Below are 25,914 nucleotides of genomic sequence, written 5' to 3' on the forward strand. Positions count from 1 at the left end.
AATATTATTAACCATAGTCATTCTGTGCAGTAAAACACCAGAACTCATCCCCCTGTTGAACTGTTGTTCAGTTTCTCACTATGCCCCCTCTTCCCTACTCTCCAAAGCCTCCAGTAGGTACTATTCTACTCTCTGCTTCTATGAGATTAACATTTTTAGATTCCACATATGAGTGAGAACATACAAGTATTTGTCTTTGTGTACTTGGCTTAATGTCCTCCAGTTTCATCCATTTTGCCACAGAAGACAGGATTTTTTTTTTTTTTTAATGGCCAAGTAGTATTATATTTTATATATATATTATAATATATAATATATATTATATATTATAATATATATAATATATATTATATATAATATATAATATATATTATATATATTATAATATATATTATATATATTATAATATATATTATATATTATATATTATATATATAATATATATAATATATAATATATATTATATAATATATATATAATATATATTATATATAATATAATATATATAATATATATATAATATATATTATATATAATATAATATATATAATATATAATATATATATAAAATATATATTATATAATAATATATATAATATATAATATATAATAATATATATAATATATAATATATAATAATATATATAATATATAATATATAATAATATATATAATATATAATATATATTAATATATATAATATATAATATATATATTAATATATATAATATATAATATAATATATTATAATATATATTATATATTATATATATTATAATATATATTATATATTATATATATTATAATATATATTATATATTATATATATTATAATATATATTATATATTATATATATATTATAATATATATTATATATTATATATATATTATAATATATATTATATATTATATATATATTATAATATATATTATATATTATATATATATTATATATATATATTTTTTTTCCCACATTTTCTTTCTCCCTCCATTCATTGATAGTTGATTCCGTATCTTGACTACTGTGAATAGTGCTGCAGTAAGCACAGGAGTGCCGATATGCCTTTGAAATCCTAATTTCATTTCCTTTGGATAAATACCCAGTAGTGGGATTACTGGATCATATGATAGTTCTATTTTTAATCTTTTAAGGAACCTTTATGCTGTTTTCCAAGATGGCTGTACTAATTTACATTCCACCAGCCGTGTACAAGAGTTCCCGTTTCTCCACATTCATGCCAGCATTTATTTTTTGTCTTTTTGATAATAGTCATTCTAAGTGGGGTGTGGTAATATCTCAGTGTGGTATTGATTTGCATTATTCTGATGATTAGTGATATTGACCATTTTCTCATGTATCTGTTGGCTCTTTGTATGTCTTTTAAGAAATGGCTATTCAGGTCTTTTACCTATTTTTAATTGGATTACTTGTGTTTTCTGCTATTGAATTTTGTTTGTTTCTTATATATTCTGGATATTAATCCCTGTCAAATGTATAGTTTGCAGATATTTTCTTCCATTCTGTAGATTGTCTCTTCAGTCTATTGATTGCTTCCTTTGCTATACAGAAGCTTTTTAGTTTGATGTAATCCCATTTGTCTGTTTTTGCTTTTGAGGTCTTATACAAAAGACCCTTCCCTTGCCCAGACCAATGTCCTAAAGTGTTTCCCTATCTTTTCTTCTAGTATTTGTATTTGTTTGGGGTCTTATATTTAAGTCTTTAGTCCATTTTGAGTTGATTTTTTAATATGGTGAGATATAGGGGTCTAGTTTCATTCTTGGGCATCTAGATATCCAGTGTTCCCAACACCATTTATCAAAGAGACTGTCCTTCACCAGTGTATATTCTTGGCGTCTTTGTCAAAAATAAATTGGCTGTAAATACGTAGATTTATTTCCATGCTCTGTCTTCTGTTTTATTGGTCTTTATATCTCTTCTTATGATAGTAGCATGCTATTTTGGTTACTATAGCTTTGTAGTATATTTTGAGGTCGTGTAGTGTGATGCCCCCAGCTTTGTTCTTTTTGCTCAAAATTGCTTTGGCTTTTGGGGTCTTTTATGATTTCATACAAATTTTAGGATTATTTATTCTGTTTCTATGAAGAATATCATTGGTATTTTCATTGAATTGCATTGAATCTGTAGATCACTTTATGTAGTATGGACATTTTAACAGTATTAATTTTAATCCATGAACATAGGCTATCTTTCCATTTGTGTCCTCTTCAACTTTTTCCATTAATGTTTTGTAATTTTCATTATAGAGATCTTTCACCTCCTTGGTTAAATTTATTCCTAGGTAATTTTTTTGAAAATGGAATTGCTTTCTTGATTTCTTTTTTCAGATAGTTTGCTAGTGATGTATAAAATTCTACTGATTTTTATTTGTTGATTTTGTATCCTGCAACTTTACTGATTTTTTTTTAATTAGTTATAACAGTTTTTTGGTAGAGTCTATAGGGTTTTCTATACATAAGATTATGTCTTCTGCAAACAGAGACAATTTGACTTCCTCCTTTCCAATTTGAATACCCTTTCTCTTAGCTAATTGCTCTGGCTAGGACTTACAATATTATGCTGAATAAAAGTGTTGAAAGTGGGCATCCTAGCCCGGTGCGGTGGCTCATGCCTGTAATCCCAGCACTTTGGGAGGCTGAGATGGGCAGATCATGAGGTCAAGAGATTGAGACCACCCTGGCCAACATGGTGAAACTCTGCCTCTACTAAAAATACAAAAATTAGCTGGGTATGCTGGCACGCACCTGTAGTCCCAGCTACTCGGGAGGCTGAGGCAGGAGAATCGCTTGAACCTGGGAGGCGGAGGTTGCAGATCATGCCACTGCACTCCAGCCTGGTGACAGAGCGAGACTCCATCTCAAAAAAAAAAGAAAGAAAGTAGGCATCTTTGTCTTGTTCCAGATCTTAAGAGGAAAAGCTTTCAACTTTTTCATGTTCAGTATGATATTAACTATGGGTTTGTCATACGTGGCTTTGTGTTGAGGCACAGTTTCCTCCATACTTAATTTGTTGAGTGTTTTTATCATGAAGGTATGTTGAATTTTTTTTTTTTTTTTTTTTGAGACAGAGTCTTGCTCTGTTGCCCATGCTGGAGTGCAGTGGTGCAATCTCAGCTCACTGCTACCTCCGCCTTCTGGGTTCAAGCGATTCTCACGCCTCAGCCACCTGAGTGGCTGGGATTACAGGCGTGCACCACCACACCCAGCTATTTTTTGTATTTATAGTAGAGATGGGGTTTCACCATGTTGGCCAGACCAGTCCCAAACGCCTGACCTCAAGTGATTCACCCGCCTCAGCCTCCCAAAGTGCTGGGATTACAGGCATGAACCACCACACCCAGCCGCTATGTTGAATTTTATCAAATAGTTTTTCTGCATCTATTGAAATGATCATATGGTTCTTGTCCTTGATTCTGTTGATTTTTGATAGATCATGTTTATTGATTTGCATATGTTGAACCATCCTTTCACCCCTTGGATGAATCCCACTTGGTCATGGTAAATGATGTTTTTAATATACTGTTGAATTCAGTTTGCTATTATTTCATTCAGGATTTTTGCATCCATATTCATCAAGGATATTGGCCTGTAGTTTTCTTTTTTGTTGTGTCCTTGTCTGGTTTTGGTATCAGGGTAATGCTGGCCTTACAGAATGATTTTGGAAGATTTCCCTCTTCAGTTTTTTGAATAGTGTGAAAGGAATTAGTATTATTTAAATGTTTGTCAGAATTCAGCCATGAAGCCATTAAGTCCTGGGCTTTTCTTTGATGGGAGACTTTTTATTACTGATTTAATCTCACTCTTTATTGGTCAGTTCAGGTTTTCTATGTCTTCATGGTTCCGTTTTGATAGTTCGTGTGTGTCTAAGAATTTAGCCATTTCCTCTAGGCTTTTCAATTTGTTGGCATACAGTTGTTTATAATAGTCTCTTACAATACTTTGTTTATGGTATTAGTTGTAATATCTCCTTTTTCATCTCTGATTTGAGTCTTTTTTTTTTCTTAGTCTGCTATAGGTTTGTTGATTTTGTTTGCCTTTTCAAAAAAATGATCCTTGGTTTTGTTGATCTTTTGCTTCTTTTTTTTGGTCACTTTATTTCCATTTTCTGGTCTTTATTATTTTCTTTGTTCTGCTAATTTTGGGTTTAGTTTATTATTTTCTAGTTCCTTGAGGTACATCAGGTTGTTTATTTGAGAACTTTCTTTTTCTTTCTTTTTTTTTTTTTTTTTTTTTTGAGACAGTTTCACTCTGACCCCTAGACTGGAGTGCAGTGGCATGATTTTGGCTCAGTGCAACCTCCGCCTCCCGGGTTCAAGTGATTCTTATGCCTCAGCTTCCCAAATACCTGGAATTACAGGTGCCCACCACCACTCCTGGCTAATTTATGGTAGAGACGGGGTTTCACCATGTTGGCCAGGCTGGTCTCAAACTCCTCACCTCAGGTGATCCTCCAGCCTCTACCTCCCAGAGTTCTTGGGTGTGAGGCACCCGCCTGGCCTGATTGTGATTTTTTTCTTTTTTTAATTTGTTGAGACTTGTTTTGTGGCCTAACATATGGTCCATCATGGAGAATGTTCCATGTGCTGATGAGAAAAATGTGTATTCTGTGGCTGTTGGAGGGAATGTTCTGTAAATGTGTGTTAGGTCCATTTGGCCTAGAGTGCAGTTTAAATCCAATGTTTTTTTGTTGATTTTATGTCTGGATGATCTGTCCATTGCTGAAAGTGGGATGTAGCGTTCTCCTGCTATTATTGTATTGCAGTCTATGTCTCCCTTTAGATCTAATAATATTTGCTTTATATATTTGTGTGCACCAGTGTTGTGTGCATAGATATTTAAAATCATTACATCCTCCTGCTGAAATGACACCTTTGACCTTTGTTTCTTTTTACAATTTTTGACCTAAATTTTATCAAAATATAGCTACTCCTCTTCTCTTTTTGGTTTTAATTTGCATGGCGTATCATTTCTCATCCCTTCACTTTCAGTCTTAGTGTGTCCTTACAGGTGAAGTGAGTGTCTTGTAGGCAACATAGAGTTGGATTTTGTTTTTTGTTTTTTCATCCATTCAGCCACTGTATCTTTTCATTGAAGTATTTAATCTATTTACATTCAAGGGTATTATTGATAGATAAGGACTTACACCTGCCATTTTGTTAATTGTTTTCTGTTTGCTTTTCATATTCTTTATTCCTTTCTTTCTCTCTTATTGTTTACCTTTGTGGTTTGGTGATTTTCTATAGTGATAAGCTTTGATTTATTTCTCTTTCTCATTTGTGTGTCTGCTGTAGTTACTTTTTTTCTTTGTGGTTACTATGGGGCTTACATTAAACATCTTATAGTTACAGTGTTTTAAGCTGATAATAACTTAACCTTGGTCTCATAAAATATTTTTGGCTTTTACCCTCCCCCCACAACTTATAATTTTGTTGCTTAATTTACATCTTTTTATATTGTGTGGTCCTTAACAACTTGTAGCTGTAGTTACCATTAACCATTTTTTACTTTTAACCTTCATAATGGAGATTTGAAAGATTATATTCCACAGTTACAGCAATGGAGTTTTCTGAATTTGGTAATTAATTTACCTCTGTCAGTGAGATTATATTTTCATATATTTTCATGATAGTAATTATACTTTTGCTTCCAGTCGAAGCAGCTCCCTTAAGCATTTCTTATAAGGCTAGTCTAGTGGTAATAAATTCTTGCAGCTTTTGCTTGTCTGGGAAAGACTCCATTTTTCTTTCATTTCTGAAAGATAGCTTTGCTAGTAGTTGTTATCTTTCAGCACTTTGAATATATTATCCCATTCTCTACAGTCTGTTCTTTCTTGGCGTGTACAGGTTTTCTGAGAAATCTGTTGATAGCAACCTGCCAGGTTCCCTTACATGTGACTTGATCCTTTTCTCTTGCTGCTTTTAGAATTCTCTATGTCTGACTTTTGATGGCTTTATTATAATGTACCTTGGAGAGAGGACCTCTTTGCATTGATTGTGTTCAGTGTGCTGTCGAGTTTCATGGATCTGGATACCAATATTAAAATTATATTACTGTGACTAATAGTTGAGTGTGGTCCCAGTATAGTTTGTCTCAATAGGTAAAAGTCCACAAGATTTTATTAAGATTATTATATTCAACTATATACTGATGTACATAAATACTAAATGCTTTATTATAAAATTTTGAAATTAAAATAAGCATAGTTGTTACAAGCTACAGTATGGCAAAATGCCTTTTTCTTTTTCACTCATCTTTTAGCATCATTGGGTTTTCTTAACTTGAATATAGGATTTTAATTCATAAATTTTTTTATTTAAGGAAAATAAATTTTTAATGTTTGCGTTTGTTTTTCATTTCTCTTCCCTACCTAGAAACGATGGAAAGAACTTTCTAAGGAAGACTTATCTCCTGCCTTTGATCATTCACCAAACAAAATAATAACTGAAAAATACAATGGGAACAGAATAGGTCTAGAAGAAGAAAAACTGACAGGTGACCGATATACAGGACTTTCCTCTAAAATGCAAGATACAATGGAGGAGAACAGTGAGAGGTAAGCTTTCCATAACTACAGGCTGAAAGATGAGGCTTTTTTATTTTAAAAATAAATTTTATGGGACCAGGTGCCATAGGATTTCAGGTATGTAATTTTTATATTAGGAAAATACAATCACGCCTGTAATCCCAACACTTTGGGAGGCCAAGGAGGGAAGATCACTTGAGTCTAGGAGTTTGAAACCAGCCTGGGCAACATAGTGAGACCTTATCTCTACAGAAAATAAACAAAATTAGCCAGGTGTGGTGATGCGAGCCTGTGGTCCCAGCCACTCGGGAGACTGAAGTGGGAGGATCACTTGAGCCGGGGAGGTCGAGGTTGCAGTGAGCTGAGATACCACCACTGCATTCCCACCTGGGTGACAAAGCAAGACCCTGTCTCATAAATAATAATAATAAATAAATAATTATGTGGATATGATATATGAAATAATATAGGCCCTTTTTTTATTGAATTAATATAACCTTTTTTTTTCTCTGTCACCCAGGCTGGAGTGCAGTGGCACAACCTTAGCTGCTCCACCTCCTGGGTTCAAGCGATTCTCCTGCCTCAGCCCTCCCGTGTAGCTGGGATTACAGGCGCCCACTACCATGTCCAGCTAATTTTTGTATTTTTAGTAGAGAGAGGGTTTCACCATGTTAACAAGGCTGGTCTTGAACTCCTGACCTCAGGTCATCCACCCGCCTCAGCCTCCCAAAGTGCTGGGATTACAGGCGTGAGCCACCATGCCCAGCCAAATTAATATAACCTTTATTTCTTACCTGAGGGTATTTAGTATATGATGACAAAGGTGTTCTTAAGGAGCTTTCAGCCAATACTTAGAAACCAGTTCAAAAATCCTTTAAAACAATAATGATTGAGTGTAAAAGTTAATATAATTGGGTGCTAAAATATATGGTATGGTACAGAAAATAAGTAGTATGAATACCTGCCATTTGTACTATAATTATAATGTAACTGATAATATGCCTTTAATAAAACATTTAAACATGTAAGCTTAATTGCATTACTGGAGAAAGAAAAAGGCGTTTTTAAAAAATCCATATGAATGTGGCATCTATTCAGAATTTTAAATTACAACTACATTTCTAAGACTGTCTCTCACAGATTAGGAAGCTGATAACCTGGTATAAGTCACATAGCAAAGTGAATGAGGTTTTTCTTTCCTCTCTCCTGCATCTCTGAATAACTTTTCTTCTTCTCTTTTTGCCAAATATACTTCTTATCGTGGGGAATTTTATCTTGTGGTTATATTTGTTAGATTGGAATGAAAATAGTCAAAGTCTGCCATACATTATAGCTTTACTGCTGTATTTTCCTAATATAAAAATTAAACACCTGAAATTTTATAAATGCTAACATATTCCAATATATAATACATGTATTATTATATATTATAGTGGAAGAATTTATTATGATTTAGTAATGTTATTCCCAGTTTTTGACTTCAGTAGTTTTAGACTGCAAGAGAAAGCATAATTTTTTTGGTTCCTTTTTTCATCTTAAATAGAATATCTTTAAATCAGGAAATAATAGTTTTAAGTAACCTTAGCTTTTTCAATAATAAGGCTTTCAGATTCCTAGTGTTATTGCTTTTTTCCCCCTTTTATCTAGTACTATCTGCAGAATTAAATGAAAAACAGGCTTGATGACTGAAATGGCATTCTTAGTATTTCAGAAGTGTTGAGTTTTAATCCACAAAGATTGAGAACAACCATGTTAATCCTAGTGAGTTAAATCACTCATACAAGCTTGCAAATACAGAGGAGACTACTAAAACCACTCTAGAGTCTATAACTCTAAAGAGTTATAGAGTGATTGCAGAAGACTGTTTTATGGGGTCTGTGTGTGTGTTTTATGTGCCTGTACATGTTTTTGCATGTGGTGGCGGTGTTTTCTTCTTTCCCTTTTTTCCTTCCCTGTCTGATAAATGAGACTGGTGCATGTTTGAAAGCAGAGAGTCCCAACAGAAAAGTCAGAATTCTAAGCGGAGAAGTCCGATTACAAAAACAAGGTTACAGAAATAAAAAAGAGGAGGCCGGGTGTGGTGGCTCACGCTTGTAATCTCAGTGCTGTGGGAGGTCAAGGCAGGTGGATCACTTGAGGTCAGGAGTTTGAGACCAGCCTGGCCAACATGGTGAAACCCTGTCTCTGCTGAAAATACAAAAATTAACCAGGCACTGAGAGTGAGAAACAACTTGGACATACGAATTTTAAAATACAAAAATTAAACAGGCATTAACGCCTGTTGTCCCAGCTACTTGGAAGGCTGAGGTGGGAGAATTGCTTGAACCCAGGAGGTTGCAGTGAGCCGAGATCATACCACTACACTCCAGACTGGGCAACAGAGCAAGACTCTATCTCAAAAAAAAAAAAAAAAGAAATGTAAAAGAAGAGCATAGGAGCAGGGTGTGAAATAGAGGTTACTCTGAACAGTTTTATTTTTTAATCAGTCCCAGTAATTTTTAATACCTATAGATAGCTTTGCATTAAAGATCCTAATAAAAGTCTTATCGAAAGAATTTCAACTTTTTTTTTTTTTTTCCTGAGACGGAGTCTTGCTCTGTCACCCAGGCTGAAGTGCAGTGGCGCAGTCTTGGCTCACTGCAACCTCCACCTCCCGGGTTCAAGCAATTCTCCTGCCTTAGCCTCCCATGTAGCTGGGATTACAGGCCCCCGCCACTACACCCAGCTAATTTTTGTATTTTTAGTAGAGGCAGGATTTCACCATGTTGGCCAGGCTGGTCTCGAACTCCTGACCTTGTGATCCTCCCGCCTCAGCCTCCCAAATTCCTGGGATTACAGACATGAGACACCACGCCTGGCCAGAATTTCAACTTTCAAAAGAAATAGAACACAGTACTTTCTTGTATTCATTTTCATTGTTGAATATCCTCCAAAGCAGTGTTTTTCAAATTGAAGGTCAAATCACATAGTCGTGAAGTTTACTGGATTATAAACATTTTTTAAAGAAGAAAATAGAATAAAATAGAAATTATCAGCATATCACAAATAATAACATGAATTTAACAGATGCTGGCGAGGTTGTGGAGAAAAAGGAATGCTTAAACACTGTTGGTAGGAGTATAAATTAGTTCAACTATTGTGGAAGACAGTGTGGTGATTCCTCAAAGACCTAAAAACAGAAATACCATTCAACCCAGCAATCCCATTACTGGGTATACACCCAAAAGAATATAAATCATTGTACTGTAAAGATGTAAACGCACGCGTATGTTGATTGCAGCACTATTCACCATAGAAAAGACATGGAATCAATCTAAATGCCTATCAATGATAGACTGCATAAAGAAAATATACATATACAGCATGGAATACTATGCATCCATAATAAAGAACGAGATCATGTCCTTTGTAGGGGCTTGGATGGAGCTGGAGGCCATTATCCTTAGCAAAACTAATGCAGGAACAGAAAACCAAATACCCCATGTTCTTACTAACAATTGAGAGCTAAATGATGAGAACACATGGACACATAGAGGGGAACAACACTGGGGGCCTGTCGGAGGATGGAGGGTGGGAGGAGGGGGACAATCAGGAAAAATAACTAATGGGTACTAGGCTTAATACCTGGGTGATGAAATAATCTGTACAACAAACCTCCATGACACAAGTTTCAAGCTTATGTAACAAGCCTGCACATGTACATACCCCTGAACTTAAAAAAGAATTTTAACCTGTTTTTATATATGTATGTGTGATGTATAAATTCCATATATTTACATATACATTGTGTACCTATGTAAGTGTGTGTGTGAGGTTGCTCTGTTGTGATGCTATTTCTTACTGTAGGTTGCAGTCTGAATTTGAAAGCCAGTATTTTCAATTACAGTTCAACCCAGAAACCCAGATCACTGAGAATGAGAAACAACTTGGACATACGAAAAGTCTGGGGCAGGCAGAGTGGCTCATGCCTGTAATCCCAACACTCGGGGAGGCTGAGGCGGGTGGATCACTTGAGCCTAGCAGTTCAAGACCAGCCTGCGCAACATGGCAAACCCTGTCTCTACAAAAAATACAAAAATCAGCCAAATGTGGTGGGACCTGCCTGTAGTCTCAAGGGAGGCTGAGGTGGGAGGATTGCTTGAGCCCAAGAGGTTGAGGCTGCAGGGAGCTATGATCACGCCACATGATCTTCCATGGGCAAGGGTCCACAGGAGGCATTCCCATTGGTTAATATCCTAAATTGCATAAATATACAGGAAAACCTGGGCAGGTCCCACTTGGCAAGTCATTACACAGACATAATTTCTTTAGGCCCCACTAAGGAAGAAAAGATTTTATCACAAATCGAGAGTAGTCTTGTCATTCTCTGGAATTGTGTTCTTAAATTAGATACAGACATGCCTTGGTATTTGTCTCTAGTCCATTCCTGATTTATATAATGCACTTTTGGAAAGCAAAAACCTCTGTTTCATTCTTTTAAATGAGAAAAATAGTGTGTTGTCAGCCCAACCAGAAAGCATAACCAGTTCCCCCAAATATAGTACAAAACCTTTTAAACTCCTATGTAGCATTTAAAGCACTAATTATGTAATCATATAACACTTAAGGGACTCATTATTGGGCTTGTATGGTAAATGACAAAATACTAGATACAAATTATAATTGCCTTCTATACCGCAATGAAAATAAAAAATGAAATAATATGTTAAAGATTATATCTAAATTGGAACCTTGTTAACGATACCCCCAGGCTCCTGGCAAAAGCTAATAAAGGGCCCATGGGAGGCTAACCCCCTCTCTGTTTCTATACATATTTTGCCTACACTTGAAAACAAATGTTTTCACTAACAGGTACGTGCATATTTGTGATAGTGAATTTTCAATTCAGAGAGTGAATTCTGAGTAAGAATTTTTGCAAGTCATTATAGCAGATATTCAGATGGAGTTCAGACAGCCAGGGATACCTGTATATATGATAACAAAAAGTGAAAAAGACATGAGAAAGCACCATAAGATGAACAAAGATAGCAAAACCCAGTCTGTCCTCAAGTTGCAGAATATGTGATGAAGATAAAACAAGTACCCAAGTTAGCACATTATTAGTAAATTATAAATTACTTCAAATTAAATGCTGTAAGAATAGAAGGGCTAGAGGGGGTGGAGCAAGATAATTGAAGAGTAGAACTGAAATGAGAGGACAGGAGAGAAGGGAAGGTTTCTATTTTAGTGGGGAACAAATTTGGAGAACAGCAAAACGGCAAGAACAAAGTTCTGCATAGCAGGAGAATATTGGCAAGCGTTTGCATGGACATGTGTTCTCAGTTCTCTTGGGTACATATCTAGGAGTGGAATTGCTAGGTCATATGGTAACTCTATGTTTAACTTTTTGAGGAGCTGTCAAACTGTTTTCTGTGGCAGCTGAACCATTTTACATTCCCACTAACAATCTCTTGGGGAGAGAAGGTTCCAGTACACCAAAGAAGTGTAACATTGATTAAAATATTCTAATACATAGTTCAATTCAGATTTCTGTTGTCTGAAAGATTCACCATATAGCTTTTTTAATAAAGTTTTATGGAAATATAATTTATATACCATAAAGTTTACTCATTTAAAGTATACAATTCAGTGACTTAATATATTTACCAAATTGTGTAGCTGGCACCACGATCTAATTTTAGAACATTTTCCTGATCCCAACTTCTGTAGCTGTTTAAAAAATATTTCAAGATTAATCAAAGATTGATACTATATTTAGTTGATGTGATTCTTTGGTCTCCTTTAATCTGGAACTGTTCCCTGCCTTTTTCTTCCTTGCTTGACATTTGTATTTTTGAAGCTTCTAGGCCAGATATCTTTTAGAATGCCCCATACAATGCATTTCTTTAATCATTATTTATCATAGTTAAATTCAGGTTAAACGTCTTGGCCAGGAAAAAGGTAGTCTCAATGTAGGAGACATTGAAGAGGCATTTGAGATTTTTAAGCACCATCGTGCACTAGGCCCGGTAACAAACAAACAAAAAAAAAGATTTTAAATCAAGCTACGTGTCCAGGGGTATGCTCTAGAAAAATTACCATGGCAATAATATTTAATTTGAGGGCAGGGAAGCTGGTTAGGCCTTTGCTGTAATACAGAAAAGTGAAAAGAGGGAATGGAAGAAATAGTAACCTATATGTTGCCATTGGCCGTTTTTTTGTTTTTGTGGGTGTGCTTTTATAGAGAGGCAAGACTTGCTATATTGCACAAGCTGGACTTGAATTCCTGGGCTTAAGCCGTCCTCCTGAGTAGCTGGATGGCATTATTATTTATATAGAACCAGAACTAAGTATCTTGAGAGTCAGAGACCTTCCACTGAAACAAAATTTCTGAGACCGGACACAGTGGCTCATGCCTGTAATCCCAGCACTTTGGGAGGCTGAGGTGGGCGGATCACTTGAGATCAGGAGTTCAAGACCAGCCTGGCTAACATGGTGAAACATCATCTCACTAAAAATACAAAAAAATTAGCCAGGCGTGGTGGTGCATGTCTGTAATCCCAGCTACTTGGGAGGCTGAGGCAGAAGAATTGCTTGAACCCGGAAGGCGGAGGTTGCAGTGAGCCAAGATCGCGCCACTGCACTCCAGCCTGGGCAACAGAACAAGACTCCATCCACCCCGCCTCCCCCCCCAAAAAAAAATTTCTGTATTGACTATGAAAATGGGAGGTAGAAATGTGTATGGTCAAATAAAAGAATAAGTGCTCCCACAACAGAATATTCATGGAAATATTAAATAGCTAGCTTTTATAAGAGCCTTAACCATCAAACGTGACCAGGAAATGGGATCAGATGCAAGCGGTACCCCCTTGTCTTCCCACTCCTGCTCCTGCTGACTAGTTAACAAGGAAGGAAAGAAAACTAACAGTCATCAATTCACGTGTCAAGAAAGTACCTTGCTTATTTTCAGGTCCCACTAAAAGCAGTTATCAATATAAAACTGTACCAGGAATGGTTGTCAAGGTACATCTCTGAATCATTAAAGAATATTGAGGCTTTTCTTGGCCGGGCGCCGTGGCTCACACCTGTAATCTCAGGACTTTGGGAGGCCAAGGCGGGTGAATTGCCTGAGGTCAGGAGTTCAAGACCAGCCTGGCCAACATGGCAAAACCCTGTCTCTACTAAAAATACAAAAAATTAGCTGGGCATAGTGGTGCACGCCTGCAGTCTCAGTTACTTGGGAGGCTGAGGCACGAGAATCACTTGAGCGTGGGAGGCAGAGGTTGCAGTGAACCAAGATTGTACCACTGCACTCCAGGCTGGGTGACAGAGCAAGACGCTATCTCAAAAGAATATTGAGGCTTTCCCCCTCATTATTCCAGTGTACAAATAGGGTGAAAACTATGTGGATGGTTTTATTTGCGCCTAGGTCCTCTGTGTTAGAGTACTCAAGTCCTGCTCTGTGTGCACTTCCTTTTACTTGTTTTTATTTCCTCATAGTGCTCTACGGAAACGTATTCGAGAGGACAGAAAGGCCACCACAGCTCAGAAGGTGCAGCAGATGAAACAGAGGCTAAATGAGAATGAACGAAAAAGAAAAAGGTGGTTATATTGGCAACCTATTCTCACTAAGATGGGGTTTATGTCAGTCATTTTGGTTGGCGCTTTTGTTGGCTGGACACTGTTTTTTCAGCAAAATGCCCTATAAACAATTAATTTTGCCCAGCAAGCTTCTGCACTAGTAACTGACAGTGCTACATTAATCATAGGGGTTTGTCTGCAGCAAACGCCTCATATCCCAAAAACGGTGCAGTAGAATAGACATCAACCAGATAAGTGATATTTACAGTCACAAGCCCAACATCTCAGGACTCTTGACTGCAGGTTCCTCTGAACCCCAAACTGTAAATGGCTGTCTAAAATAAAGACATTCATGTTTGTTAAAAACTGGTAAATTTTGCAACTGTATTCATACATGTCAAACACAGTATTTCACCTGACCAACATTGAGAAATCCTTTATCACAGGATTTGTTTTTGGAGGCTATCTGGATTTTAACCTGCACTTGATATAAGCAATAAATATTGTGGTTTTATCTACGTTATTGGAAAGAAAATGACATTTAAATAATGTGTGTAATGTATAATGTACTATTGACATGGGCATCAACACTTTTATTCTTAAGCATTTCAGGGTAAATATATTTTATAAGTATCTATTTAATCTTTTGTAGCTAACTGTACTTTTTAAGAGCTCAATTTGAAAAATCTGTTACTAAAAAAATAAATTGTATGTCGATTGAATTGTACTGGATACATTTTCCATTTTTCTAAAGAGAAGTTTGATATGAGCAGTTAGAAGTTGGAATAAGCAATTTCTACTCTATATTGCGTTTCTTTTATGTTTTACAGTTTTCCCCATTTTAAAAAGAAAAGCAAACAAAGAAACAAAAGTTTTTCCTAAAAATATCTTTGAAGGAAAATTCTCCTTACTGGGATAGTCAGGTAAACAGTTGGTCAAGACTTTGTAAAGAAATTGGTTTCTGTAAATCCCATTATTGATGTGTTTATTTTTCATGAAAATTTCAATGTAGTTGGGGTAGATTATGATTTAGGAAGCAAAAGTAAGAAGCAGCATTTTATGATTCATAATTTCAGTTTACTAGACTGAAGTTTTGAAGTAAACACTTTTCAGTTTCTTTCTACTTCAATAAATAGTATGATTATATGCAAACCTTACATTGTCATTTTAACTTAATGAATATTTTTTAAAGCAAACTGTTTAATGAATTTAACTGCTCATTTGAATGCTAGCTTTCCTCAGATTTCAACATTCCATTCAGTGTTTAATTTGTCTTACTTAAACTTGAAATTGTTGTTATAAATTTAATTGCTAGGAGGCATGGATAGCATACATTATTATGGATAGCATACCTTATTTCAGTGGTTTTCAAACTATGCTCATTGGATGTCCAGGTGGGTCAAGAGGTTACTTTCAACCACAGCATCTCTGCCTTGTCTCTTTATATGCCACATAAGATTTCTGCATAAGGCGTAAGTATTTTAAAGGGGGCAGTTATCATTTAAAAACAGTTTGGTCGGGCGCGGTGGCTCACGCCTGTAATCCCAGCACTTTGGGAGGCTGAAGTGGGCAGATCACCTGAGGTCAGGAGTTCAAGACCAGCCTGGCCAACGTGGTGAAACGCCATCTCTACTAAAAATGCAAAAATTAGCTGGGCATGGTGGAGGGCACCTGTAATCTCAGCTACTCAGGAGGCTGAGGTAGGAGAATTGCTTGAACCCAGGAGACGGAGGTTGCAGTGAGCTGAGATCACATCACTGCACTCCAGCCAGGGCGACAGAGCGAGACTCCATCTCAAAAGAAACAAACAAAAAAAACAGTTTGGGCCGGGTGCGGTGGCTCACGCTTGTAATCCCAGCACTTCGGAAGGCCAAGGCGGGCGGATCACGAGGTCAAGAGATCGAGACTGTCCTGGCCAACATGGTGAAATCCCTTATTTACTAAAAATACAAAAATTAGCTGGGCGTGGTGGTGCATGTCTGTAGTCCCAGCTCCTTGGGAGGCTAAGGCAGGAGAATCACTTGAACCCGGGAGGCAGAGGTTGCAGTGAGCCGAGATTGCACCACTGTACTCCAGCCTGGCAACAGAGCAAGACTTCGTCTCAAAAAAAAAAAAAAAAGTTTGAAAACCATTGGTATAGATAGATATTTTGAATTGATTTGCATAGTCTCCTTGAATGTGTTAAATTATGTTGAAAGTATGAAAGCAGGATGTAGGTGGTACTACATATTAAATAAGATTTATATAACATGTGCCTGTGTCCTGATTCAGTATTACTGTGTCCTGTAACCTTGAAATGGAGAGGAGGTAAGAGGGACATTTTTTATGTCTGTCTGCATTAAACCTGTGTTGAGGCATCCAAGACCCTTACATTTCAGGTTGTTACTGGTTTAAAACCTCTTTCCAGTTTGCATTGGTTTGTCTTTGCTAAATACAGTATGTTTATGTTACTCTGCAAGTCACATACAGGTAGGCCTTATGACATTTCCAGTTGAAACTAGGCTTGCTTTCGGTACACAGGTGAAGACTTGAGGAAGCCAGTGCCAGAGAGGACATGCCTCACCCCTCAGCTGGCTGAATGCGATTCATTGGCTTACGCTTTGCTTTCTGTATGCTTTCTGTCCTTCTGGGTGGTGTCGCATATATTTTTAAAACCACATTCAGTGTGATGAACACTTGTTGGTACACTTCTAAGGTTAGTCATCTTTCCTTCTCTGAGCAGATCCTTGAGAAGGGCATTGACAGTGGATGCTTTAAATAGTGTTCAGTTTTTACCAGTAATAATATTTTTTGGTGGATGTCATGAAAACACATGACATCGTGTTGTGCCCATGATAAAAAGTCCTGACTTTTTATTGAATGAGGTGTGCTGGTCAAAGAGACAGACGTGGCTGCCTTCTCTGGTAACAGCCAGAGGAAAAAGTTAGCAATTCTAGATGGGTTCTACAGCTTTAAAAAACTTGTTGTATCCTTAGGTCCTCATAATATTAAATATTTTCTAATTTTAACAGATTTTAAGAGTCAGATATATACTTTGACTTGAATGAGGTAGTGTTGCTTCTTAAATAGGTTAAGGAAGAAAAAATTATTAAAAAAAAGGTTTCTTTTATTTTCAGGAGTTTTTAATTCATATCTAGTTCATTTCCACTCATATCTATTTCTGCTAATAGATTGACAGCAACCTTTGGTTTAATGCTATGTTCTCTAGCTACACCAACAAGTTATATATTCCTTTCCAATATTAACCAAGTATTTATTTTATGTTAGCCTATGACTGAGTTTTATCTATGCTTGCACATATATAGAATGTAAAAATATAATTCTCCATGTTTAATGTATCCATATAAAAATGAAAATACCCATTTTCTGCATTCTTAAAGGGTTAAGAAAAGTAACATGTAATAAGCACATGGAGGACTTTAGAGCAATATAAAGACCATTTCTTGTGTTAGAGGAGACTTTATACATTTGTGAGGTTTTCTGTCTTTTGGTCCTTTTATGTTCTTAGTCCATTTCATTATTGTTTTAATATTTCTACCAAGGAATGAACAAGAAAAGAGAAAGGAAGAAAAAAATGTGTTAATCATTTTCTTTTAATGGTATGTCAGCAGAAGGGGTTCTGACTGTAAGCTAATGTGCACTTGTGCCTGTCCTCTTTGTCTTAAACTAAAGTTGGTGGTATGAATCGAAAAATGTGTATTGGTTTAAAAAGCAGTTTATGATATGAAATGGTCTTCCAGTTTTTATATCAACTCCTTTGCTTTCAACAGTCAGTTCAAAGCACCATTTATTGATGGTTTACTGTATGCCAGACACTGTATTTTTTCTTTACGTATTACTCTACTTAATCCTCAACACAATTTTATGAAGTAGGTATTGTTAGCCTGAAACTGGCATTTCTCCATCCTTTTATGGTGCTGTCTTTGAAAAGTCTCAGATGTGTAACATGTCCTAGAAGTAGATAATTATCAAAGGAAGACTGCAACTGCAACTCATTTCCCTCTGAGAAAAAATATCCCTGACTAGATTACATATCTAGTTCCAGACCAGAACCTGGTGGTATTAAAAGTGTTTTGGTTGACTATTGTATACCATAATGAGTACCTACATTCCCAAATTGCCTGCCCGGTTGTTGTACAGACTTAAAAATCTAGCCTGCCTTGATTTTTACTTCTCAGATACACATGTTTAAAGAGATCTTTGCTGGTCACAGTAGCTCACACCTGTATTCCCAGAACTTTGGGAGGCCAAGGTGGGAGGATTGCTTGAGCCCAGGAGTTTGTTCAAGATCAGCCTGGGTCTCTACTTAAAAAAAAAAGAAAAATTTAGCTTGGTATGTTGGCACGTGCCTGTAGTCCCAGCTACTCAAGAGGCTGAGGCAGGAGGATCACATAAGCACAGAAGTTTGAGGCTGCAGTGAACTATGATGGAGCCATTGCACTCCAGCCTGGGCAATAGAGGAGACTTGTCTCTCTCTATATATTTGTCTCTCTCTCCCTCTCTCTCTCTGTCTCTCATAATACATATATGCATACATATATATATATATACACACACACACACATACAGAGAGATATATAAAATAGATATAAAAATATATTAAAGATATTTTAAAGATTATTTATAAATATATGTTTTTTTAAAATGTAGTCTATTATAAGCCAAATGTCATTAGGCATGTAGTCCATTTCTTTCTGTGTTCAGGCAGGAGTTCCAGTTCTATAAACATTGGTTTATCTTTTTTTCTAGCAGGTGCACACATGGGTTCTCAGTGATGTGTAGCCGGGGCATAGATTGCTCTCAGTCTGTTGCACCCTGCAGGGGAGATGTCTGAGGTCCTCCCTCGCCTGGCTGTGCTGGATGCACAGTGCATAGCAGAACTAACTGCACAGCAGAAATGCCTGTTCTGCGTTCCCACTGATACATCAACAGCTAATAAAGTCTCTTTTACTTTTAAGAAACCCTTATTTGGATTTGGCGTATTTACATGGTAGAGGCCTAGAATTTTATAAATAAAATTTTGAAGAATAGAAATGTATTTTTTCACGATTTAAAAGCCACCTGTATGGTTTACTCTGGAGTTGACCTGTTCCACTCATCCTTCTCCCCAGCTCATTTGTTTCATTTCAATTCCACTTTCCCTTATACCTATCTTCAAAGCAGTGTCTATGGGACAGCATTGCCAAGAGCCCTGACTGGGCCTGGCTTGGTAACTCACTCCTGTAATCCCACCTGCCCCTAGAAGTGCAGATATACTAGAAAATACAGCTGTCTTTGTTCCAGTGAATATGTATAAGGGGTAACATGCCTTGGTGAAAAGCAGCTCAGATTGTGTGGACTCCTCAATCCCTGCTCTACCAAGAGCTCTCCAGTTCCAAAACTGTACACTCAGTGGCTGTGTTCTGTGTGCCTGCTCCCAATACAGCCATTATGTTGTTCATCCAGATTTGAGAATTTAAGCTTTTCACTCCTCTTTGGGTAGTATTATTTAAGTAAGAACTTCTAGGAAAATAGTATGAGTTTGGTTATTTTTCCCTCGGCAGCAGGAATTTTCTGAATATTTAGCACATTCAGATTGCTCCAAGAACAGCATTGAGCAATGCTGTACATGTGCTTTCTCCTAAGGCTGTCTCCCCTGTCTCTTGGGTTCTGGAAAGACTCATTGTCCTTCAGGGAAGGGAGCATTTTTCCTCACTGCCATTGCTGAGCCTTTTCTTCTGCTGTATACTATTTAGCCCAGCATGAAGCCATCGCCGACTGTAAGGAGTGATGGATAGAAGTGTTTACTTGGTTTGTGAGGCCTTGTCTCTAAAGGATAACAGTCTGACAAGGAAAACATTTCAAAGAGCCCTGACCAGGCCTGGCTTGGTAACTCACTCCTGTAATCCCAGTACTTTGGGAGGCCGAGGCTGGAGAATCATTTGAGCCCAGGGGTTCGAGACCAGCCTGGGCAACACGGAGAAACCCCACTCTATTAAAAAAAAAAAAAAAAAGAAAAAAAAAGAAAAGCCCTGACCCCCCTCTCTGGGCGATCCATTGGGAGAATTTGAAAAGTTCAAACTTTTGAACTCTTTCTACTTTATTTTTTTAAATTTAGAATGGAAGGTGGGAATTATGCAATTTGGTGAAGATGTTACAGAAACTGCTTCACGACTTTCTGGTTTTACGTTATATAGTATGTTTTGAGGAGCTCCAAGAATTGCACAGGAATTTTTTTCTTTATACAGACCATTTTTTAAAGACGCATCAAGTTATTCTTTATTGTGGCTCTAATTTGGCATATTTTTCAGACACAGGTTGCTCTTGATACATCAAATTTCTGCTGTTAAAAACTTCAGTTATTTTGAGTTTAGTTAATTCAGGAGAGGGAACCTAGGTAAGTCATCTGTAGAGCATCTTTGCACCTTAAGAGAAGTTTCTGATTAGCCTCAATTCAGTTTAGTAGAATATTAGTGTGGATATCTGGTGGCAAAACCTATTCTTGGTGCAATTTGGCTTTTCGTGGCCTCAGGCATAGAGCTGACTTGGGAGTGGCCCCTCTGTCCACACCCACCCGGCCCTTGCACCTTTCTAGCATAAAGTGGTGTGTCAGAGCCACTGTCTCCACAGAAAGCACCACGTTTGTTTCATTTGACTTATTTGAACCCGTTTCTCCTGCCTTTGCCTTTTTAAATAAAAATAGCAAAAATTGATTCAAGTGAATCTATTAGAATTTTCTAAAATGGAGCCCATTTGTCTTTTCAGTCTTGCAAGTAAAGTCTTTAAAACAAGCCTCCCAATGATTTAACCGTATTTTCTTACCCCCCCCCACCCTGAATAATATTTACAAAGAAATAATAACGTGAATTTTTAAAAACCCCGTCCTTCAGTTGTTATAAATGATAGTTCATTCTTGGTAAGTATATTTGTAACAAAATACTGGGGAAGGACATGAGGAGGTATGGTGAACACTTAAAATTCTGCCAACCAGCTTAAATACATAATCTAAATTTAACCCACGTAACACCTCTTCTAGGTAGACAGCATTCTCCCTATATTCAGATGAGAAAACTGAGTCAAAGAATAAGTAACTTGCCCAAGATTGCACAGCTAGTACATGACAGAACTGAGATTCACTCTGCAATCTGTAGACTTCCAGTAACTCCAAACCTCATACTTTTTCTTTTATGTTACACGGACTCTGTTTTTAATGGAATATTTAAATGAGATATTTAAGTGGGAAAGTAATAGACAACCACTCTTACCTGTTAAAATCCAGAGTAATTATCTAGTTTTTAAATGGAGCACATTTAAAAAACTTTGTGCACCAGTTTGAACTACCACTGCAACAGAGAAATACTAGAACATCAGAGTATTCTCTAAACCAGATCATTATTTCATTCACTTTGATTGAATTGAGTTGCTTATTTTAAAAAGACTTCTGGATGCATGGAAAACATATATATTTTGCAGCACTCAGAATCAATACAAAGTACCTTCAGCCACTTTGGTTCACATTCTGAAGATTCATGTAATAAACACCCATAGTAGTTTTGGGCTCACATTATCTAATGAGAATGTTTTCTTGATGACTTGACATTTCTCCGTCACTGTTGGATAATCAGAGAAAAAAAGGACGTTCAGAACACCAAGGTGCTTGGTACAATTATGCCAAGTGCCCTGTCTTTAAAGGGAGTAGCCTAATTCTCAGCATTTGGGAGTTTTTGACTAAATGTGTGGATATGATTTGTATTTCCTATTTCTTAATATATATGTGAAGATACAATACTGACAAGTACTTAGATTTGGAGGTTTTGCGGTACTGAGGGGAGTTGGGGGAAGAATGGAAATACCATTGACCTCCTAAAAAGTTCAGTTACTTGCAAAGTTTGGGAGGTGACATCAAAAACTCAACTGCCCTTACAACAGTCATTCCATCCGTCTGTTGCTTATTTGAATTCTCATTTATTTTTACTTTATGGCATTAAAATACAATAAATCTGTCAATTATGTATTTTATATTAGTAGTAGCTTAAGATTGGGTCACTTCATTTCGGTAGATATAATTGTTAGTATTATCCTTCAGGACAAAAAGCATCTGCTAACAACCTGTGATTTAAAAATATAGGCCAACTTTATGTTCAAACATTATGTTGATAATATTTTTAGCAGTATTACACAGTGGAGGTCCAAATTGGATTAGACTTTTGCATTGAATTCCAAAGTATTGGTAAGTCTAGCACATACTATAAAGTCTTGCTAAATTCTTGTGGGTACATTATTTTTAAAACCTGTCTGTCTGTCGGTATCACACAGAGGTCACTTCTTGAGTAAAATAAGATGACCTTAAGAATTCACATAATTCTTGAAGAAGAATATAAGTCACGACGCTTCCACATGAGGCCGCGTCACACCACCATCGTTTGGAAATCCAGCACCCCAGCCGTTTTACCCTAAGATAACAGTGCAGCACTTAGTGTGGTTGAATGTGTCATGTGGGAATGATTTTTGGTCGCCTTTTCAGTTCATTGTTAGTCCTTTTATGTTTGTGTGCATCTATGTTCGTCTGTGTGTTTGGTAAATATGAATTGAATAGATGACTTCTTATTTTATGTTTTAGGCCAAGATTGACAGACACCTAATATTCATGACTTGAGAATATTCTGCAGCTATAAATTTTGAACCATTGATGTGCAAAGCAAGACCTGAAGCCCACTCCGGAAACCAAAGTGAGGCTCGCTAACCCTCTAGATTGCCTCACAGTTGTTTGTTTACAAAGTAAACTTTACATCCAGGGGATGAAGAGCACCCACCAGCAGAAGACTTTGCAGAACCTTTAATTGGATGTGTTAAGTGTTTTTAATGAGTGTATGAAATGTAGAAAGATGTACAAGAAATAAATTAGGAGAGATTACTTTGTATTGTACTGCCATTCCTACTGTATTTTTATACTTTTTGGCAGCATTAAATATTTTTGTTAAATAGTCTTTTGTTGGTTTGTGTGCATTATCTTAGGACAGCTCTGCTTCGAATAATGAATATTTTCCTGTGGGTTTATAATTTCTGTAACAAGCAATTGACATGCTGCCGAGGCGGGTGGATCACTTGAGATGAGGAGTTCGAGACCAGCCTGGCCAACATGGTGAAACTCCATCTCTACTAAAAATACAAAAAAATTAGCCAGGCCTGGTAGCAGGCACCTGTAATCCCAGCTACTTGGGAGGCTGAGGCAGGAGAATCACTTGAACCCAGGAGGCAGAGGTTGCAGTGAGCCAAAATCGCACCACTACATTCCAGCCTGGGCAATGAGTGAAAACTCCGTCTCAAAAAAAAAAAAAAAAAAAAAGTTTTTATAGTTGCCCTTCAATAGTCTTTCTATCCTTAATAGTACAGGTTAGGTGAAAGCAATAATAGAAGAGTTATGATATTCCTTTATTACTTGGGAGAATATTAATATGGATAATGGTATTGCCTTAAGGTCGACATTAATTTCAAGCAAGCACAGCAGTTCAGGGCAGTTTTTAAAATCACAGCGTCATTCCTGTGTTGGATGTTGTGGTTTCCCCAAACAATTCCCATTACAAGAAAGCCAGGGCCAGGCGCGGTGGCTCACGCCTGTAATCCCAGCACTTTGGGTGGCCGAGGCGGGTGGATCACAAGGTCAGGAGATCGAGACCATCCTGGCCAACATGGGGAAACCGCGTCTCTACCAAAATACAAAAAATTGGCCAGGCATAGTGGTGGGAGCCTGTAGTCCCAGCTACTCGGGAGGTTGAGGCAGGGGAATCGCTTGAACCCGGGAGGTGGAGATTGCAGTGAGCCGAGATTGTGCCACTGCATTCCAGTCTGGCAACGGAGCCAGATTCCGTCTCAAAAAATATATATAACAATTTGTTTTGCCAACTTTGAAATTTATATAATATTCATAAAAACATCTATTTCATATCTTTAAATTTAAATGACTTAGGTTCCTTTTTGCCTTATATGCCAGGTTTTCTGGGTCTGTTTTAGGAGTATGTAAACTATTCCTGCTAAATCTTTCCTGAAGGATGCATGAAAAGTTTATTATACTACAAAGTAGTACGGGAAGATGATCTTTCCATGGTGTCCGCAAAGCTGCTGGAAAGAATCATCTACACTCGGCTACCTCTGTCTGCTCTCTTCCTGCATACCCTACCCCCACTCCCAAAATGACCCAGAAACGTCATCTTAGCTTGTACTGTAGCTTAATAAAGCTACTGCTCTTTAGTTTTCCCTTCTATGGCTTCTTGGCAGCATCATTAAGAACTCTGTCTTTGAAACTTTCTCCTTAGACTCCGAAAGACTTGTCTCTGGGTTTTCTTCATCTCAGTTCTTCTGTCTGACTGGAATATTGGGGTTTCCAAGGACTCCATCTTTGGGCCTTTGATTTTAACACACTTAACCTTGGATGATCTGATTTTTCCACAAGTCTTTAATACCTGTAAGCTGATTACATACAACTTCTTCAACTCCAGGCCAGATGTCACTTCAGAGCTATAAACCATATATCCAGTTCCCTAAGTGGTCATTGCATGAATTCCTTACCCTCTAAAATATAACATGATTTCCCTCTTTTCATCTCCTCTTCCTCCTGTATTCCATTTATTTTGTGGCACCCCCTGGAAACTTGAAATTCATCTTTAGTTCCTCCACTTAGACTTCACGTCCAGTTTGGTTACAAAGTCCTGTCAATTCTGCACAGTGACTCTCGCTCCCACTGCCCCTGCCTTGGTTTAAAGTTCCATGCTTGTCCAACCCATGGCCCAGGGGCTGCACGCCGCCCAGGATTGCTTTAATGCGACCCAACACTAATTTGTAAACTTCCTTAAAAGATGAGTTTTTTCTGCAATTTTTTGTTTTTTGTTTTGTTTTGTTTTAGCTCACCAGCTATTGTTAGTGCATTTTATATGTGGCCCAAGACAATTCTTCCAGCGTGGCCCAGGGAAGTCAAAAGATTGGACACCCCTGATTTAAACCTTCCTTGTCTGTGCAGCTCACAGCAGCAGGTTCCTGCCTAGACATGCCTGTTTGTGCCTACCCACTCAGCACAGCTCCCAACTAATTTAAGATCTGACTGTTACCCTCCTTAAAATTCGCTTATGGCGCCTTAGACAATTTCGTCTTCATTTTAAGTCAAAAAGTCTCAGCACCCGCCTGCCATGATAAGGCACCCTAAGCTGCAGCCATCCCAAATGATTTGGAATGAGTGGAATATTGCTCATTTGCTCGATGAATATTTATTGAACACACCTATGTGCTTGGCACTATAGTAGATAGCGGATGTTCAGTGATGGGGGAAAACGACTGCAGTCCACTTCCTGTAGTCTTATGGGAGAGTTAAAACAACAAGCCTGTAAATAAGCAAATATGTAATTAAACCAGTCATAAGTGCTGTGGCAGAAATGAATTGATAGCTACTTAGATGTGATACCTACTTAGATGTGGAGAAATGAGCTTACAAAATCTGAAGCAGAGGTACTAGGAGTAGTTGGCACTGAATTTTTTGGGGGATGGCCACGTAAGTCCCCAGTTTGGAAAGGGCAGTGGCAAGGAAGACTCGAGCTTTCCAGATAAGATGTGACTCTACCCTGTGGTCTGCAGGACACGCAGGCATGTATGCCAAGACAGCTCTGGAAACCACGAGAAGCATCTCTGAAGTAAGCCGTGTCTGCCACTGCCCTATGCGGTCATTTATTTTTGATGAAAAACCAGTATCTTAACCAATAGAATCAGAAACTTAACCCTTTGTGTGTTTGGGTGGATTCTTCCCAACAGTCCCTGGCCCACGTGAAATGCTGCAGCTGTCAAAATG

At 37.3% G+C, this 25,914-nt stretch overlaps 1 protein-coding gene across 11 annotated transcripts in view; it reads left to right on the forward strand.

Moving 5' to 3' along the window:
• PTPN2 (protein tyrosine phosphatase non-receptor type 2) overlaps positions 1–23,068 on the forward strand; it is a 103,325-nt gene extending 80,257 nt beyond the window's left edge. For 4 of the 11 annotated variants that reach the window (XM_003817879.6, XM_003817878.6, XM_063597170.1 and 1 more), the window contains 3 exons: positions 6,391–6,572; positions 14,022–14,123; positions 22,702–23,068. In XM_003817879.6, coding sequence (XP_003817927.1) covers positions 6,391–6,572; positions 14,022–14,123; positions 22,702–22,723 — 306 coding nt within the window. In that variant the 3' untranslated portion in view covers positions 22,724–23,068. Of the gene's footprint in view, positions 1–6,390; positions 6,573–14,021 lie in introns of all 11 variants that reach the window. The other 7 variants (XM_008971141.4, XM_034943982.3, XM_063597168.1 and 4 more) reach the window with 3 other exon arrangements.
• Positions 23,069–25,914: the final 2,846 nt, after the last annotated feature.

The sequence above is a fragment of the Pan paniscus genome, chromosome 17 (assembly GCF_029289425.2).
Source record: "Pan paniscus chromosome 17, NHGRI_mPanPan1-v2.0_pri, whole genome shotgun sequence".
In the NCBI taxonomy this organism is placed as follows: Eukaryota; Metazoa; Chordata; class Mammalia; order Primates; family Hominidae; genus Pan; species Pan paniscus.